Here is a 17,549-nt window from a genome sequence, read left to right on the forward strand (position 1 = left end):
ATCACTAAATAAGAAATTGAACCTGGCCATAAAAGCAATGGAAGCAATGCTCTTTGAGAGGCAATCACAAACCTCATATGGCAAACAGAAAATCATTTCATTTCCAAGTACATTCTAGATGTTCACTTTATAGCCCGTGTAGCCCCTGGGGCTTGCTCTGTGAATTGCCTTCTGGGGAATATCTAAAAACCTCCCGCCGAATGCACCATGACTACTTCTGTTAACTGTATTATGTTCTGGAAAACACTACTGGACCAGGAGAAAAAAATCCCCCAGAGACCCCTTTCCTGAGGACCTGCAGGTTCTCAGAGCTGGCCGGAAACCAGGGCTGCCTTGATGAATAAACTAATAAAAGAGGTTGGACGTCCTTTAATGGAGAATAAGTACAGGTCATAAATTTCTCTCATAGGAAATTACACTTTGAGAAGCTCACTGCTAATGTTCCATTTCCTCTTTGGTTGGCCTTAATGTGTTTGATAAATGATGAAAAACAGGACATCTCTATGTTTGTGATTTGTAATTAATACACCTGCATTTTGGGGGAGCTTGGATTCAGCATTGTTCTCCCAGTAACTGAGGCTGGGACTCAGCTTCCTGAATATGTCACATCTAACAAATGTGACAGGCTTTCCTCTTTGGGTCTTAGTGTGTTTTGTTTATTTTAGTTTGTTTTAATTTCAAATTGGTTTCCCCTCTCTGACTATTCATCTACATGAATGGGGGAATAAATTCACTTCCTATTAGTCAAGTTAAAAAGAAAATAAGTGTTGAATGCCATGGAAATCTTCTACAGTGTGTCCCAACACCCTTTACTTTCATTATCCTGGGGTCAGAATTTGTTGGTGCTCCATTTAGTAGCATATACTATTATTTATATAGAATGAATATTGTCATTCTTCGTATTTCTTCGAAGAGACAGTAACCTTCATTTCTACCTTTTTTATGACTTTTCTATGCAAGGGACTCATATTCCTCTTGAAATTAAAATGGTCAACAAAGCTAGCAGTCCTCAAGTTTTGCCTGTATCATATTTGCTCCACTACACTGTATTTTTACAGGTAGACTTGGTGAGGACCCAGTGGCAATCACAGGAGCTGTATTTAAGAGATACTTGTGGGGACGGTGTTACGTGGAGTCATCCACACTGTCTAACATGGTATAGTGCCTCTCTCTCCCTGTTTCGAGTTTACTTGTTTAAGGGGCTTTTAATTCTCTGATGCCAGCATTTTAAGAAGGTGCCATTACTCTGAGGAATAACATGGAGAGAACTGTGTTCTTACCTTCCTCGTACTCCATGTGGATCTTTCCTGGACTTGGGAGAATGATAAGCCATCTGAGTAAACTATCTTTTTCTAGGCTTTTGCCAAGAGACCCGCCAACTTCCCATTCCTTGGAAAAGACTCCTTTCCTCTGGATGCAGGAAATAGCACTAGCATCCCTGGGGAAACATTCCACCTGATGACTCTACAGTTATGGGGGTTCATTCTCCCAGTGCAGAGGGGGAAATCTGAAGCAGCGAGTGAGGGAAAGAGGTGGCTCTCCATTGGGAGAGTCACGGGGTGGCAGGCTACTGGGATGTCTGCCATCCTAAGCCCCAAACAGCATTTCCCCAAGCACCCCACTTCCCACAGAATTAAACTCCTTGTGTTATGGGAGGGTGGTTTCCATCACAACCACACACTTGGATTGCCCCAGTTCCTGTCACAACCAGGGACAGCGTCAGGGTGAATTCAAGCCTGAATTGAGCACCCATTTGTGCAGCAGTGAGATGGGTGCCAGGATTGAGTCCTACTTCCAGAGAGCTCCCTGGGGGAGGACTGACCCATAGTGTGGTTGGTGCTGAGGGTACAGGTACACCCAGGGCTTGGGAGGCATGGAGGAGAGTGATTAAGTGGGGCTCGGCATGAGTGTGAGGCAGTCAAGGATCTTTTCAAGGCAAAGGGGGTGTCTTCGGTAAGCGTTGTAGAAAGCCAGGTGTCATTGTGGTGGTGCTGGAGATGAGGCATGTGAGAGGGAAGGGTGAGTGGGGTGACTTCCCATCAAGGAAGCTGCAGGAAAGCATGTAAGTGAGAGAACATGGCTTTGGGGGGAACGTTGAGTAATTCTGTGCTCTTGGAGGCTGGGGTTTCCATGGTTGGAAAAGAGAGAGATGGGATTAGGAGGGCAGGGAGAGGCCAGATCACCAGGCACAGGCTGAACCTTCATCTGATTGTAAGAACTCGGGAGGTCTAGAATAGCTCTCTGAGCCCGTTCCCTCTCCAGCTGCCTGGCTGATCGCGGCCCCCTTCCTTCTGTGAGCCCCAGGCACAGATCCCGCGTGCTCTGCCGCAGAGAAGCAGAAGCCTGGGTCCTTGTAGGGCTTCGGACCTTGAGGGATTTTCTGGTAACGCCTCTGTACTTTGCTGCTTTCACAGGGACCTTCCAGGAGGGTGGGTGGAGCCCTGTCATCATCTTTCCAGGGGTTTTGTATGACTTTCTCTAGCAGCCAGTCCCCAGCAACCTGGGGTATTGGGTAGCGGTGGAGACATTGAAATGTGATTTGAAATAATGATATGAAATTGTGGTTTCATGTTCCGTTCTTCGGCTGCCTCTCCTGGCCCAAAGTGGGAAGAAACAGGGCAGAGAAATATATGGGGGGGGGGGAGCGGAGAGAAAGAGAAAGAGGGGTGGGGAAAGAGGGAGACAGAAAGGCTGAAGAGGTCAGGAAAACAATGACAGAGTGAACAGGATGACGGAGAGAACAGAAAGTCACAGTAACGGGACGGCATCAGGGTCATTCCCCAAACTGCCAGCCAACAGAAGGGCCTCAAAGGCTCCATGTCCTATAAATGGCATATGGAAGGGGCCACTGGGAGACCTTGTGCCATCGTCTGAGCTTTTGGCAGTTCCTCAGTTGCCCAGCAAACTGGCAAGCAGACTCATACAGTCAGAGCAAAGGAAGCAGCTCTGTCTGAAGGCTGTCATTCCATACCTCATTTAATGCTGATGATGGAGATATAGGTGGGGACATGGAGCACCTAGTGCTTTTTTTTTTAAATAGGTAGTTGCCTTACTGTTTCCTCTAATTATTAAAGTGTAGTGTAAACATGTCAACAATATAGAAAAGGATAAAGCCCAGTTTCCTCAGCACCATCATGGTTGAGATAACCTCACTAATATTCTACCGTGTCACTTCCATTTCCCAGATAGCATTCCACTCTATGTATGTACCATCATTTACCTAAACAACACATTTTTTTGTTTTGACATTTTGGAAACTGAAATCACTGTACTACATATATTACCTCAGAAACGGCTCCAAGGTTAAAGTTCTTGAAAAGAGTAAGCGGTATAGAGACTGCAGGCAGAGGCCACATCGTGAGGGCTCTCAGATGTCATGGATTTGCCTTGGAGAGCAAGGAAGAGTTGTTGAGGGGTTTTGGCAGGAGAGGAACGTGGTCAGATTTACATTTTAGGAAGAGCCACTATTCCACCAGTTGTATAGAGGGTGGGTCTAAAACATCTAAGCCTTAGACCATGAGACGAGTCAGGAGGCAGTTGTCCAGGCAAGTGGCACTAGGGGCTGGCCTTCGGAGAAGAGGGAGAGGGATCGAGAGAGATTTAAGGGTTAGAATTGACAGAACTTGATTTTGCTTCACTCTGTGTCTTATAGTTCAGACCATTCATCCCCATGGGGTACAGTGCAGTTGACTTTGAGGGGATTGCACATCTGTCCAGCAAAGGTAACAGTAAAACAAAATAAGGGCATTGGCATCTGTCTCTATTCTCAGTCAGAAACAAACAGGAAAATACTGGTCAAGCAGAACAGAGATAAATTCGTATTGCTTTTTGGAAAGAGATGATGTTTTCAGTCTCAACCCATACATGTCTTGTTAAATACACTGAGAGCAGAGGTGGTCCCCAGTGGTTCTGGGTTTTCAGCTATAATCTTGGAAAAAGACAGACATTCATTCGTCCAGTATCTACAGAGACAGACTCTCTCTCCCAATATCGACGGAGTCCTAAAAAATGTCTCTGGTCTATAAGAACAGAAAAGTCTCTGTGCCTGCCCATGGACGATGATTCACTGTATCCACTGATACAACTCTAATGGCTAGTGAGAACTCATGGGGCAGGAACCCAGAAATGATCATGGAAAACACGAAAATGAAGTTAGGTTCTCATGCGAACGTCACAGTCTATCCCTTATCATGAGGGGGCTCGAACCTGAATAGTTCCAGTCATTCTAACCATTGGGAACTTGCCCTTTGGTCCAGACCCCTGGGCTTGGCCCTGAAGTCTATGACTGTCTCCAGTGGCCTCTTGCCATGCAGAGAGCCCACAACCCTGTTCCGCAACCCCTTCCCTCTTTCCAAGGAGCCCTCTTCAGCTTGGTGAGGTTCAAATTTCAGGATATGGAGAAAGTCCAAGAGTTAATCTTGTGTCTCTTGCACAGAGCTTGTAGATGATTGCCTGGTCATAGAGTTTCATTTGAAAAGCAAATTCCTAACACTGGGCATCTGTAATGATGCAGATGCCATAAAAAATAATCAGATTTCAGTGCTTCATAGGGACTCGTTCAGCAACAGTGATTAAATCTTCTCTGCACAACAGAGAGCTCCCTTAAGTACTATTAATACCACTGTGACAATCAGAGATTAATAATCACCATATAAGGTCATTTTCCCAAAGCACCATGAGGCTCGGAGACTCCAATAGCTGTAATCTCTCAAGAGGGCCCCACATGGTTATTGGTGGGACACAGCTTTGATCAGTCTCCAAGGATCCAGGACTGTGTAAGTGAACCACCTTGGCACTTAATTATTCTCTGAGAAGATGAACAACACAGGCTTCCCTGAGATCGCTCCCTTTGCCCCTGGCTACCTGTCCCTCATCAGTCTCTCTCTCTCCAAGGTTAATGCACCTCAGAGGGCTTAAAAGGCAGAGACAGGGAGGTTTTGCTTTATTTTGGCTTCCTCTTGAGAAACTGGTTGGGGACGGGATGTGGCGATAGCCTCTGTCCTCCCTGGGGCAGTACCCTCTGGCCCTCTTCACATCCTCAACACAGGGTGTCAGGAAGGCACAGCTTCACTTTCACAACAAGGAAGACACTCTGATGGATCCCAGGCTGTGACTGTGTTCTACACTGCAGTGGCCAAGAGTGCAGACTCTGGAGCCAAACTGCCCGGGTTCAAGTCGCAACCCTGCTGCTTACTGCATTGAACTTGGGTCAGTTTCTTAACCTTGGGACCGTCTCATAGAGTCATTATGAAGATTTGATGAGTTAGTATACGTGAAACACTTAAAATGGCGGTGCACATGGTAAGCCCTGTGAAAGAACTGTGTTAGCCATTCTTAATCACTGTGACCTTAAACTCTTAGAATTTAAACCATTGGTTTCCCTTGAGAAAGCGGTGGGAGCGGCCAGAGATCAATCCATCCAGGATGATGGGCTGAACCACGCTGTGGGCAGTGTTAGGCCCCTCTGGGGAGATTGAAAGAGATAGAGTTCTTTTCTGCACGGATGCAGGTGGGAACACAAGAGTCAAATAGAAATCTGAAACGATGCCTTGAGACAGCGGGATGGGTTACCAATGAATAGCTGGAGGTGAAGGAGACGTAGGTCACTTTGTATTGCCCGTGGGTATAGAACCACTTTAAGGAAGAGGTAGGGACTGAACCAGGCTTTGAAGAAAGGGAAATATTTGGATAGATGGGGAGGGCTTTCGAGCTGAGTAATAGCATAAACAAAGACTTGGTGAGTAAGTTTGGCTGTGATGGAAGTTGCAAGGTTTGTGTAGAAAGAATCATGGTAGGAGGACCTGAAACTTCAGAGGGTGTTGAAGGTGGGAGTTTGGACATAATATTTTACTCAACAGGAGCCTTTGGACAGGGCAGCGACCTGCTGACAACAGTGATTGAGGAGCTGTGCACCCAGTAGGAGTGAACGGGGTGAAGGCAGATGGGACGAGTACAGAGGGGAGACCAGCTCACTCAGTGCAGATTCTTAGAGTCCATGCTGTGCACCAGGGACTCACTGCTCCCAGGGTCCCTGCCGACAAGGCCCCTACTGTAAGAGAGCTAAATATCTCGTGAGTGGCAGTCGATCTTTCTCAAGGAACACTGGTGGATGCTGAAATTTTTAGGTATAAGGTTGTTGGGGAATAGAATATTCATATGGTCTCAGAGTCCCACTCCCCAGATGGCATATTAATTACAAAGGGAAATGGGCACCTCTCAGTGGCGCCATCTGGCGTTTCCACCTTCACCAGGTGCCTGGACCTGGTGCAATTGAGTTGGAATTTCCTGATGTGATGCCATCCCAGGCGGGTATTCTCAAAAGACGTATTGAAACAGGATCTAATCAGGCGGGAACAGTCAGACAAATCCAGAATATGGGACATTCTGGATGACAGCTGGCCTGGGTGCACAGAAAATTAAATTGGCACTAAAAACAGATTTAAAAGGGTGTGTGTATTGGTTGGGGGTGGGTGTGTTACTTACACATTAAAGGAGAATAAAGCAGAGAATGGCAAACTGAGTAGCCATTACTACTTAGGCCAATCAGCCCACTGCCTGTCTTTGTGAATAAAGTTTTCCTGGAACACTGCCACACCTATTCCTTTACAGGTTTCCCAAGGTGCTTTTCTGCTCCAGCAGCAGAATTGAGTAGTTGCAACAGAGACTTTATGACCCAGCAAAGCCTGCCTATTTACTATCTGTCCCTTTATTAGAAAAGTTTCCTGACCCCTAGATTAAAGCCACATAATCATCAAATGCAGCACATGAACCTTGATTGCTTCCTGAATCAGGGTGAAAACATGAAAGCATCAGTAAACCTAATTTCGGAGCAACTGGAGATATCTAGATTAAGAGTGCCTATTAGATGGTGATACTGAATCCGTGTCAGTTTCCTTAGGCAGGACAATTGTATCATGATTGTCTTGCACAGTGTCCTTCTTAGGTGTTCAGTGCTGAAGTATTCAGGGGGTTGTGTCATGATGTCTACAGTGTGCTTGTAAATGGCTCAGCCAGAAAAAGGAAAAAAAAAAAGAGGAGAAAATGTATAGAGATAAAGCCAATGTGGCAAAATGTTAACTGCTTAATCGAGATGAAGGGCATCCAAGTGTTCATTATATTCTTCTTTCACTATTTCTGTAGATTTAAAGATTTTCAAAATAAAAATTAAGAAAAAATTTTAAACCATCAGAGGGCTTAATTTAGGGACCACTTTCAGTAACTCAGAAGTCATCTTCCTATAGGCTCTGGCCTGAGCTACTTATGCCACCTTTCAGATCCTTCCCTTATGGTGGCTCTGGGGGGTTGGGCATGGGAGTGGGCACTAAAGAGGCTCTGTTCCTCTGGAAGGCAGCCCCAAGTGAGTCTTCTTCTGTAACTTGGGGATTTTGCTCATGTCTTTTGCACAGTAATTCCATCAAGCTGGTGAATCTGCTCTCCATATTTATCAGCACATGGCTAACAGCAGCCGGGTTCATCCATTTGGTAAGTATCCTTGAAGATGCTTCAGTGCTGGCGTTTCGGGAGCAAGGCCCTCTCTGAGTCATTTTATTACCTGGGAGACAAACTTCAGCCCAGCTGTAGAGTGCAAAAAAAACGAGAAGCAACTGCACAGTTGTCTAAATTTCCGATCCTTTTACCCCAAACTAGTTCCAGATGGTGAGTCACGATCACACCCTTCACCTGCGTTTTTCAGCTCACCTGTATTGCTATGGGGGCTTTCGTTGCCCTTTTTTTTTTTTTCTTCTGTCTGCAATAACCCCAGCCAACCACAAGATGGCAGTGCTTCCTCAGCAATCACCAGAAAAGGTTGACGACCAGGTTGCAAGTCTGGCCCCCATCTCTTAGTAAACAGCAAATTCAGATTCCTCAATTTCCCTCCACTTCCCCCTTACAAAAAGCCCTCTTCGATTCTTTGGCCTGATTGCTTGTCAAGTTATTTCATGTCTCAAAAATGTTAATTCTTTTAAATTGACGACTCCAAAGCTTTATATTATTGTCAAGCTGTTCTCACCTTCTTCCCAGGGCAGATTTCTGCCTGCTTTCTAGGGAGCATAGCTATTGTGGGAAGTGTGTTTCAGACAAACACAAACCTTTAAAGCTAGAAGGAGCCTCATCTAACTTGGAAGCTTTGGGTAAAGGTGCCTTTCCCTTGCTGGGCCTCTGTCTGCATAAGGGGTGGAAGGAAGCATTGTTACCCCTCCCTCCCATTGGGATTTTTGTAATTATCATCCAAAGGAAGACTGCCGGTCAATCACTCGGTCACTAGATCTGATGGTTTCCCACCCACTCCTTTATGCTGATGGTATTCTTGGCTGAAATCACCCTTAGATAATCACTCTAATTCTGCTAAGTGCCAAAAATCACAGATATGGAGGGTTCATTGGCTGTTTTCAATAAGCAGTGGCCTCACCTTACTATTGGGTGAAGTACCTTCTGCTTCACCAGGAAACCTCCATGAAAAGAGCACATTGAGGACAAGCATTGATGTGTGAAAGAGGCCAGGTCTTGGAAACTTACTTTCTGCAGAGGCAGAGTTGGAGGCCCTGGGGTGAGGGGCCCTGGGGCTGCCCATCCACAGGGACCACCCTGGCAGGTCACAGGCATTGGCCATCCAGTGGATTGTAGGGCTGGACCTCTCTCCTCTAAAGCGTCTCTCCTGCCTGCCTCACAGCTTTGTCGGCAGATCATAGATGATGGGAGGGTAGCAAGTGTTTGTGAGCCTAAAGCAGAGATGGGCCAACTGCACCCCTGGGGCAGAAGCTCTCCACACCTGTTGCCTCTGCCTGATTTCCTGCTGCCCCTGCAGAGATGAGTTGTCCCTGCAGAGAGCAGGGAACCCTGTGGTCCACAAAGCCAACAATATTGACCATCTGGCCCTTTACAGACTAAGCTTGCTGGCCCTAGGTCTGAAGGGTGTGCAAATGGAGATAGTTCTCATGAGCTCACTTTTTGTGCTTCCAAGGGAGATTTCTTCAGTTTGCAGGGCAGAGCCATCACTGATCTTCTGCAAAGCAAGGAAAGCCCAGTCAGACTGCAAGGGATGCTCTTTGGGGCTTGTTCATATGATCTGAAGGAGCAAGGTCCCTCGGGCAGCTACTTGGTCCAAACAATGAAAGGAAGAGGTCCCCTGTGGGAAGGTCCAGAATTTCTTTGGGACTGAGCAGGAACTCAAGAGAAGGGCCAGGGTGGGCCTCACATGGCTAGAGGCAATGCCCTAAAATTCAGCTGGCCTCAGATCTTTATAACAATGAGAAGAAAATGGACTCTGGATAAGTTCCTCAGTTCCTTCCCCTCTCTGCCCCAATCAGCTGGGCAGGCGTGTCAGTGTGGCTTTCACTCCACTTTCTCCACTACCTGCTCAGAGGTTGTGAGCGTTACTTACAGAGCTCAGTTCAGGCCTCCCCGGGCTGAGGATGCTGTGCATCCAGGAGCAACCTAGATGCTGGAGCTTCTGTGTTTCTGGTTTATTATGCCTGTAATGTTCTTCCTTTCTCTAGGTGGAGAATTCAGGGGACCCATGGGAAAATTTCCAAAACAACCAGGCTCTTACCTACTGGGAATGTGTCTATTTGCTCATGGTGACCATGTCCACTGTTGGTTACGGTGATGTTTATGCAAAAACCACGCTCGGCCGTCTCTTCATGGTCTTCTTCATCCTCGGGGGACTGGTAAAAACTCTTTTCTTACAATGTTGATTTTTGTGGTCATTAATATTTTCTGTTATCCATTTTCTGAAAGCTGTGTATTTGAGACTGTGTTTCTGCACTAGAGGCAAGCGACTGCCTTAGTGTTACAATCCGGTAAAGTCAATCCAAACGCCATGGTGACTTTTCTGCATATTTCTTTGGTATGTTGAATTTGTTACCCTGAGACCCAGGCATGGTGTCCTTGTGAGGGACAGCCATTTAGCCCGGAGCAAAGCTAATTGTCTTAAGGAAGTGATGCTCACTTATCAAGTGAGAGTGTCTGTGCCTTTGTAATGTAATTCAGCATCTGATATTCTGCAAGGACACTGCTATCACCTGACCGGGTAGACACTGTTGATACTCTGTAGACAGTTTGCGGTTTCAAGAGCTCCCTGCCCCCTTCCCCCTCCCTGAACTTCCAACAAACACTGTGGCTGGGGCCTTGCTCTAAAGAGGAGTGTCCCCACCCCGGAGGAAGGAGAGCCCACTGGTCTCCTCTGGATGGACATCACTACGTTAGCAGAGTATGGTTTTGTAACCAGCCAACCAACTCCCTTACACGGTATTTTCCCTCCCCCCCTGTAAGTCAGAAAGTTGCACTATTTGCTTTTCTGCTCTGTGCAGATCATCACGGTGGTTTATGATGTATTGTGCTTTTCAAGGGGGATTTCTGGCAACTCATCGGTGGTGGCTGCATTTTGTCTTTCAAAGTAGCTCATTTGACGTTTAGATTTTTGCTGTGTGTGAGGTCAGTGATTAAAACCCTAAATTCACACACAGCTTTCACATATGTACACCGCACATGCATTTATTTAATGCATCCACATCTCTGTTTTGTATGCATATGGCATATACATTTGAAAAATGTATATAAATGTACGTGTGGTGTGTACATTAGCACAGTGTTCTCACAGCACCCGTGAGGTCCCTGCAGATGAGACCCCTTTATCCCGCCACAAGCACAATGTTTGTTGGACAAAACATGGCAGATTTGTGTTTCTCCTTGCTCTCCTTTCCTATGTGATTTCTTAAATTTACGTTTTGTGCTTTTTAGTGATTTTTTTTTTTTTAGTGGAAAAGTTTATATATTTTTAAATCTTCTTTTGGTGTTTATTGTCTTTAATCATTCATAAAGGCATAGATTCTCATGTGAACTATAATTAGAAAGAAAGGCCTTCTCTTGAAATTGTGTGTGTGTGTGTGTGTGTGTGTGTGTGTGTGATATTTTTCCAGCATGCATTCCCTTATTTCTATTCAGGAAGAAGAACTAGATGTCAATTTATTTATTCCTGTCTCCTTTACATTTTTCTTGACTGTGTTTTTTTGTTTGTTTGTTTTTTTAGTTGTCTAGGTTGGCTAATGTTTGTTTTGTCCTGTGTATTTTCAGGAGCTTGCCCTTTTTGTGCTTTTATTTATTTATTTTTTACAATCTAACATATTAATATGTACCTTTGCAGTTCTAGCCCTTTTGTGTTTTCAGATCTTAATACCCCCCACTTCTGAAAAGGTCACCCCCTTTCTTTGGCCTGTCTTTTTAGTCTCTCTTCTGTCTCCTATCTTTTCCTCAGGCCATGTTTGCCAGCTACGTCCCTGAAATCATAGAGTTAATAGGAAACCGCAAGAAATACGGGGGCTCCTATAGTGCGGTTAGTGGAAGAAAGTAAGTATGCCAAGGGGTTTTGTTGCTTCCACTGCGGTAGAATCCTCTCTGCATGCCATTTTTTTTTTTTTTTGGCTCTTGTTTCTTTGTTTCATGCATGTAGGCAATGTTTGCCCGCTACGTGCCCGAAATTGCTGCTCTCATCCTGAATCGGAATAAATTCGGCGGGACTTTTAACAAACATGGAGGCAGAAAGTAAGTCAGTTGCATTAAAAAAGATGTGGTTGAGTGACTTTCAGAGCCCCTGTGGCGGAGACGCCTGAATCCTGCCCCTCCTCACCACCACCCCCACCCCCGAAGGGCCACATTCCATGTGGGGTGTGATGTCAGAATTACCTCACGCAGTTATCACACGTGGGCCAACTCCTGAGGCTTGTTCCCATTCACAGCTCTCTTCCCCACCCATCTTTCCAAGAGACATGATAAATGTATCCTGGAAGGGGTCCATGTGTAACTGGGGCCATATTTTCTGTTCTCATCCCTAACACGTAAACCCAGCTCACTCATTCTTTATATTAAGTAGGTGAGTGATTGCATTCTGGTCCCTCAGATGAAACTGATGCCATCCTATGGGGTTTTTGGGCAGCCATAACATGGGCTCCTACTCTCACAGGGAAGTCCTAAGGAGGGCAAGATCGAGGTCACCTTGGCACTGTGGCCACCGGGGAACCAGTTCTCTAGCTAGGAGGCACCGAGCTTGTCCTCAAAGGGACTGATTACTCAGTTGAAATTCCTTATTGGCAGGAAATACTATATTTATGATACGTCAGGGCATGGCACGCTCTTCCTGATGCACCTTTTGTTTGGCTTCCCATTCGTGAATGCTTTCTTACTGGGTACTGTTTCGGTTTGTGCTCGTATCATTTTGTCAGTATCAGTGTCAATGTGTGGGTCCGTTGTCAACCAGAAGTTTAACTCCTAAGTAGATGCAGGGCCTTGACTGCTCTGTCCTCCCGTCTGGAGAGGAGAAGGTTGGAGGCAGGCAGGGCGGAAGCAACCATTCTGTACTGTTTTCTTTTTTAAATAAATAAATTTATTTATTTATTTATTTTTGGCTGCGTTGGGTCTTCGTTGCTGCGCGTGGGCTTTCTCCAGTTGCGGCGAGCGGGGGCTACTCTTCGTTGCGGTGCGCGGGCTTCTCATTGTGGTGGCTTCCCTTGTTTTGAGAGCACGGGCTCTAGGCAGGCGGGCTTCAGTAGTTGTGGCATGTGGGCTCAGTAGTTGTGGCTCGCAGGCTCTAGAGTGCAAGCTCAGTAGTTGTGCACAGGCTTAGTTGCTCCACGGCATGTGGGAATCTTCCCGGACCAGGGCTCGAACCCGTGTCCCCTGCATTGGCAGGCAGATTCTTAACCACTGCGCCACCAGGGAAGTCCCTGTACTGTTTTCTTTTTAAAGCTTTTTCTTGGGCGCTCAGCTTTGTTTGCTTTTGAGTTTTTGCTTTCATTTTAACTTCCATGCAGTAAGATATACACATCTTTAATGTACAGCTCAAGAATTTGTACCTATGTACAAACCCAGGAACTACATCCCAGATCAAGATGCAGGATTTTTTTTTAAACTTTTTATTTCATATTGGGGTACAGTTGATAAACAATGTTGTGTTAGTTTCCGGTGTACAACAAAGTGATTCAGTTATACATATACATGTATCTATTCTTTTTCAACTTCTTTACAAAGCAGAAACAGACTCACAGACTTAGAGAATGAACTTATGGTTAACAGAGGGGAAGGGTGTGATGGGAGGAAAGATAGTTAGGGCGTTTGGGATTGACAAATACACACTGCTGTATTTAGAACCAACAAAGACCTACTGTATAGCACAGGGAACTCTGCTCAATATTCTGTAACAACCTAATTGGGAAAAGAATTTGAAAAAGATGCAGGATATTTTAATTATCATTCTCCTTCCCAATCACAGAAGTTCCTATCACAGAACTAGTATTTTGTTTTTGTTTTTTAAATTTCATACATTTTTAAATGAACTCCTGAATAGCCTATTTTGTTTTTTAAGAGAAACATAAAAGCGGTAGCATTGCATTTCCATCCATCGCCTGACGGTCACGTTGGAAGGAGCCAACAACCTCCTCTCCCATCAGTGATCTCACTGCATCCTGAGCTCAGGTGTCCAGTCCTCCATTCAGAAAATGAGGAGGTGGAAAAAAGGACTCATTTTCTGGAACTACCCACAGGACACCCGTTTCCTTTCAAAGGCACAGAGGCCAGTGGGCAAGAGGAGGCCAGTGGGCGTCTTTTCTGTGGAGGCAGCAAGTTTCCCCACCTTCACTCTGATGGAGCCCTCCTCCTCCTATTATTATAACAGCCCTGGATGAGATGAGAACCAAGCTGTTCCGATTTCTGGGCCATTGGTTGGATCCAAAAGGCCAAATAAGTCCAGAGATTTCCATTGTTCATTTTTTCTGTGCCAAGAGGAAAACAGCTTCTCGGTTCGTTTTGCCTCGAAGGTGCGGACAGGTCTCCATAAAGCAGAAGGCATTCCGAGGGCTCAGGTTGCCTTTATGGCCTCCCCACCCCACTGTCTCAGCCAGCCTTCCCCTCTCACTCACTGCCCCTGAAGAAGTCAATAAAATCAATTGCCTTGACGTCAACGTTGAAAATATTTCCTGACTCTCACTCCACGTACATTTTGTTTTTTCTCCAAAATAGCTGCCATAGTCCAGTGTGGGTGGGCCTGCTGGCTGGTGCCTTTTGTTGACGGGTGACCCAGAGGAGGCCCTGAGACCCACGGTCGCTCACCCGCTCCAGTCCCATCCGGTTGTCCCTTGGCCTTGGCAGCTCCACTCAAACCCCCCGCGTGCTGACGGCTTGAGATCACAGACTTCCCGCAGCTTTTGTTCTGGCTCCATCAGCATCTTTTATCACCGGTTTTAGCCTGGTTCTCTCTCTCTCTCTCTCTTTTTTCTTCTCCCTTTATGAAAATGCACACTTTGCTTTTAATGTTCACTCTGGGTCTCCGAGGTCCTCCGACCCTGCGGACAGAAAGTACGTTCTGTCATCAGCACCGGGACTGTTCACTTTACTTTACGCATTGTTTCCTGGTTCAAAAGCTAATTACTAAGTAGTTTAAAGAAGCCCTTTGGTCACTTAGATCTTTCATCAGAAAATATAAGCCTGGGAAAGGAACGGTAATAAAGGGCCATTAGCACCCTTTGTTTGATGTTGTTTTTCCAGTCAGTAGAACAAGATTGATGAAATGTTATGTTTGGCCAAAATTTGAGTTTTCATTTGGAATTCAGTGTTGAGAGAATGGGCTGTCAGAATCAATAAGTTTTCTTTCGCTTGGGATACGGGCATGTGGTAGTAATTAGCAATATAAGGTCTTTAGTTGAGCAACCAAGCATGGATTCTGGCAGCAAACATAATGAGAAACTACAGTTGTTCTATTTCTAATGTCAAAAAGTTTCCAGATAAAATTAAATGCATTTGCAAAAGGAAAGCAGCTAAACTTTTTTGAAAGATAGAGTTCAGACTCTTAAAATAGCGCACTTCGCCCCGTGTTTTTGTGTATGCATAAATATATGTGCTATACCCATGGACACACGTACGTGTATCTTTTCTCCCTAAGATTTCATCAGATGGATGCCCAGAAAGTAATTAAAACATATACATAGTTAAGGGATTTGTTTACGTGTGCACATTTTGCTCAGAAATAACCTCTCTAACAATGCATTAACTTGTCAGAGAATTCAAGGTAACATGTAACCCAAAGCTGAGGAGACACACGACTTGGAAATTCAAAGATTATTTAAAGGAAAGAAAAATTTAGGTAGAGAACCCCGGGGTTTTGTTCACGCTACACCCAATTTCAGGATATTGGAGAATATGAAGATTTCATTGGCACCTCATTTTCAGTTTTAATCTATGTGTTTGACATAACGTAAACACTTCACGTCGCATCCCCAGGGCATCCTCACCAGCAACACGGCATCCAGGGCCCACAGAGGCTCACGCCAATGTTCTCATCAACATTCCTCATCTGGCCTCCCACAGGATACCCAGAGCCAACAGTAGATGTGAGGAGGTGCGTGTGAGTCCTTCTCTAGTTTATCCATTATGAGGTAGGGGGGCTCCTAAGATAGGGACTTGGGTGTTGATAACCAAAGGTCCAATCAGTGTCCAGGCAGGCAGTCTCTCTGAGTCGGAGGTCTTGGGGACAGTGAGTTTCTTGGGCTGAGACCTCAGATCTTACTCAGAAGAGTAGCTCTCCTGCAGCCCAGCCTGCCTCTCGAGGCCACTGCCTCCGTCTCCTTCCCTTCCTGTAAGCTCCAAGCTGCTCAGAGGTGGGGGAGTTGGAGGGGTGAGGCTCCCATGGCCTTTGGGGTCCCAGCTCGCTCTTCTTCTTCCCACAGCCCCTGCTGTTTCCCCCAGAGGTTTCTTCTCTGCTTGTGACTCAGCCCACTTCTGGTTCGTGTATGAGAACTGACAAGATCATGGTCCGAGGTCACGTGGCCAAGGGCCATGGAAAATAATCGGCCAGAGAGAGGAATCCATCTGCCCTAACCCCCCTTGTCAGAGGCAGCTGGGCTGGGGAGCCATCCAGACGTTGTACTTCGCATGACGGGCTCCTGGGGCCCGAAACTGAGGGAGTCCCAGGCCAGGTGTTTGGGAGAGGGGAGGATGGGTGGGTTTGGATTATTCTACTGATTCCTGGTAGCCAAATGCTAGGAGGACACAGAGAGAGAGATGGACAGTTGAGAACAAGGAGTAGGGAAAAGGGGATGGGAAGCTGAATGTAACTTACTAGGAGGAAGATCCCCCAGCGGGATGAGGAGTCTGCGCCCCTCTTCTGGTAGGGGAATAGTTGTCACAGACTAACCTGGCTCTAGCTCCAGTTCAAGGAAGCTGTCTTGAAAGCTGTGTGGCAAAGACAAAAACGACCTAAGATTCTGTTTTAGAGCCAAACAGTGCAACATAAATGCCGTGGCTTCTCTTAGACCTCCTCATTATATAGACAGAGGAGTGCCACGTAATTCTGGAAATGAGAACATGAATCGATATACCCCAAGCACTGGGACTGCCTTCTATGACAGTAATAATTACTACAAGTTATATCTACAAACGCTTGCATCCTTCCCCATCCTCATGGCAACCACGTGAGGAAGGTATTACTATCATCTCCATTTGCAGTGACTTGCCTGACATTGTACAGCTAGTAAAGCGTTGATCTGGGATTTGAACCCGGGGGCAGTCTGCTCCACTGGGCCATGCTGCTTCTCTAAATCATCTCTTGAGACCCCTCTCTGCTCTAAACTCCATGATCCTATCATCGTATCCTTTCCAATGACCAGGAAGAGAAAGGCACCACAAGCATCACTTTGGGCCTATCTCCCCATTCTGCTTACCTAGTGCCTCTAAGGAGCCTGGCCTCAGCATCAAGGACAAAAAGGTGGAGATGGGACAAAACCATTTCTTCCTGACTTTTCTCATTTGGTTAGACTGGAAGTGTATCTACCTCTTGAACACGTCTAACAATGAGGGGTTCTCCAGGATGGACAGACAGATCATTGACCAAAATGAAATTTTGTGCCTTATTTGTGGGTTTCAACAAGTTCCTCCCCTTCCTGGGGAGGTCATTTCCTAGGGGACCAGCCCTGGTGGATTGTACTGATCTACCAGGCTTGGGCTCCCTCCTGGGCAGAGCCTACCTGCTTATCATCTGGAGAAGAGCATTCTCTGCCCAGGCAGACGTATCCACCTGGGTCCTTCAGTTCCCCAGCTGGTCTGCACAGCTCAGGGCATTTCTTTGATGGTGGTTTCTTTTTTTTTTTTTTGCCGTACGCGGGCCTCTCACTGTTGTGGCCTCTCCCGTTGCGGAGCACAGGCTCCAGATGCGCAGGCTCAGCGGCCATGGCTCACGGGCCCAGCTGCTCCGCGGCATATGGGATCCTCCCAGACCGGGGCACGAACCCGTATCCCCTGCATCGGCAGGCGGACTCTCAATCACTGCGCCACCAGGGAGGCCCCTGATGGTGGTTTCTTAACAGTCAGTGAGAACTAGAGTAGCAGGTGTCCCTCCTGGAAAGTCTTGGGCGAGATACATACACTCCCTGGCTTTATTTCATAGCTTTGAGCGGGAACCTCAGCTTTTAACCCTCAGGAAGCTGAGTCCTTCAGCAGGGAGTTTGGGCGGTCTATCTTCAACATCAGGTGTGGCCTCAGGGTTGTACGATGCAGCCTTAAAGCTG

At 46.3% G+C, this 17,549-nt stretch overlaps 1 protein-coding gene across 3 annotated transcripts in view; it reads left to right on the forward strand.

The window, feature by feature from the left end:
* Nucleotides 1-17,549, forward strand: part of KCNMA1 (potassium calcium-activated channel subfamily M alpha 1) — a 748,255-nt gene that overhangs the window by 508,869 nt on the left and 221,837 nt on the right. For all 3 annotated transcript variants that reach the window (XM_060111611.1, XM_060111630.1, XM_060111620.1), the window contains exons 7-9: nucleotides 7,407-7,482; nucleotides 9,498-9,668; nucleotides 11,255-11,346. In XM_060111611.1, coding sequence (XP_059967594.1) covers nucleotides 7,407-7,482; nucleotides 9,498-9,668; nucleotides 11,255-11,346 — 339 coding nt within the window. The remainder of the gene's footprint in view (nucleotides 1-7,406; nucleotides 7,483-9,497; nucleotides 9,669-11,254; nucleotides 11,347-17,549) is intronic.

The sequence above is a fragment of the Mesoplodon densirostris genome, chromosome 1 (assembly GCF_025265405.1).
Source record: "Mesoplodon densirostris isolate mMesDen1 chromosome 1, mMesDen1 primary haplotype, whole genome shotgun sequence".
Lineage (NCBI taxonomy): Eukaryota > Metazoa > Chordata > Mammalia > Artiodactyla > Ziphiidae > Mesoplodon > Mesoplodon densirostris.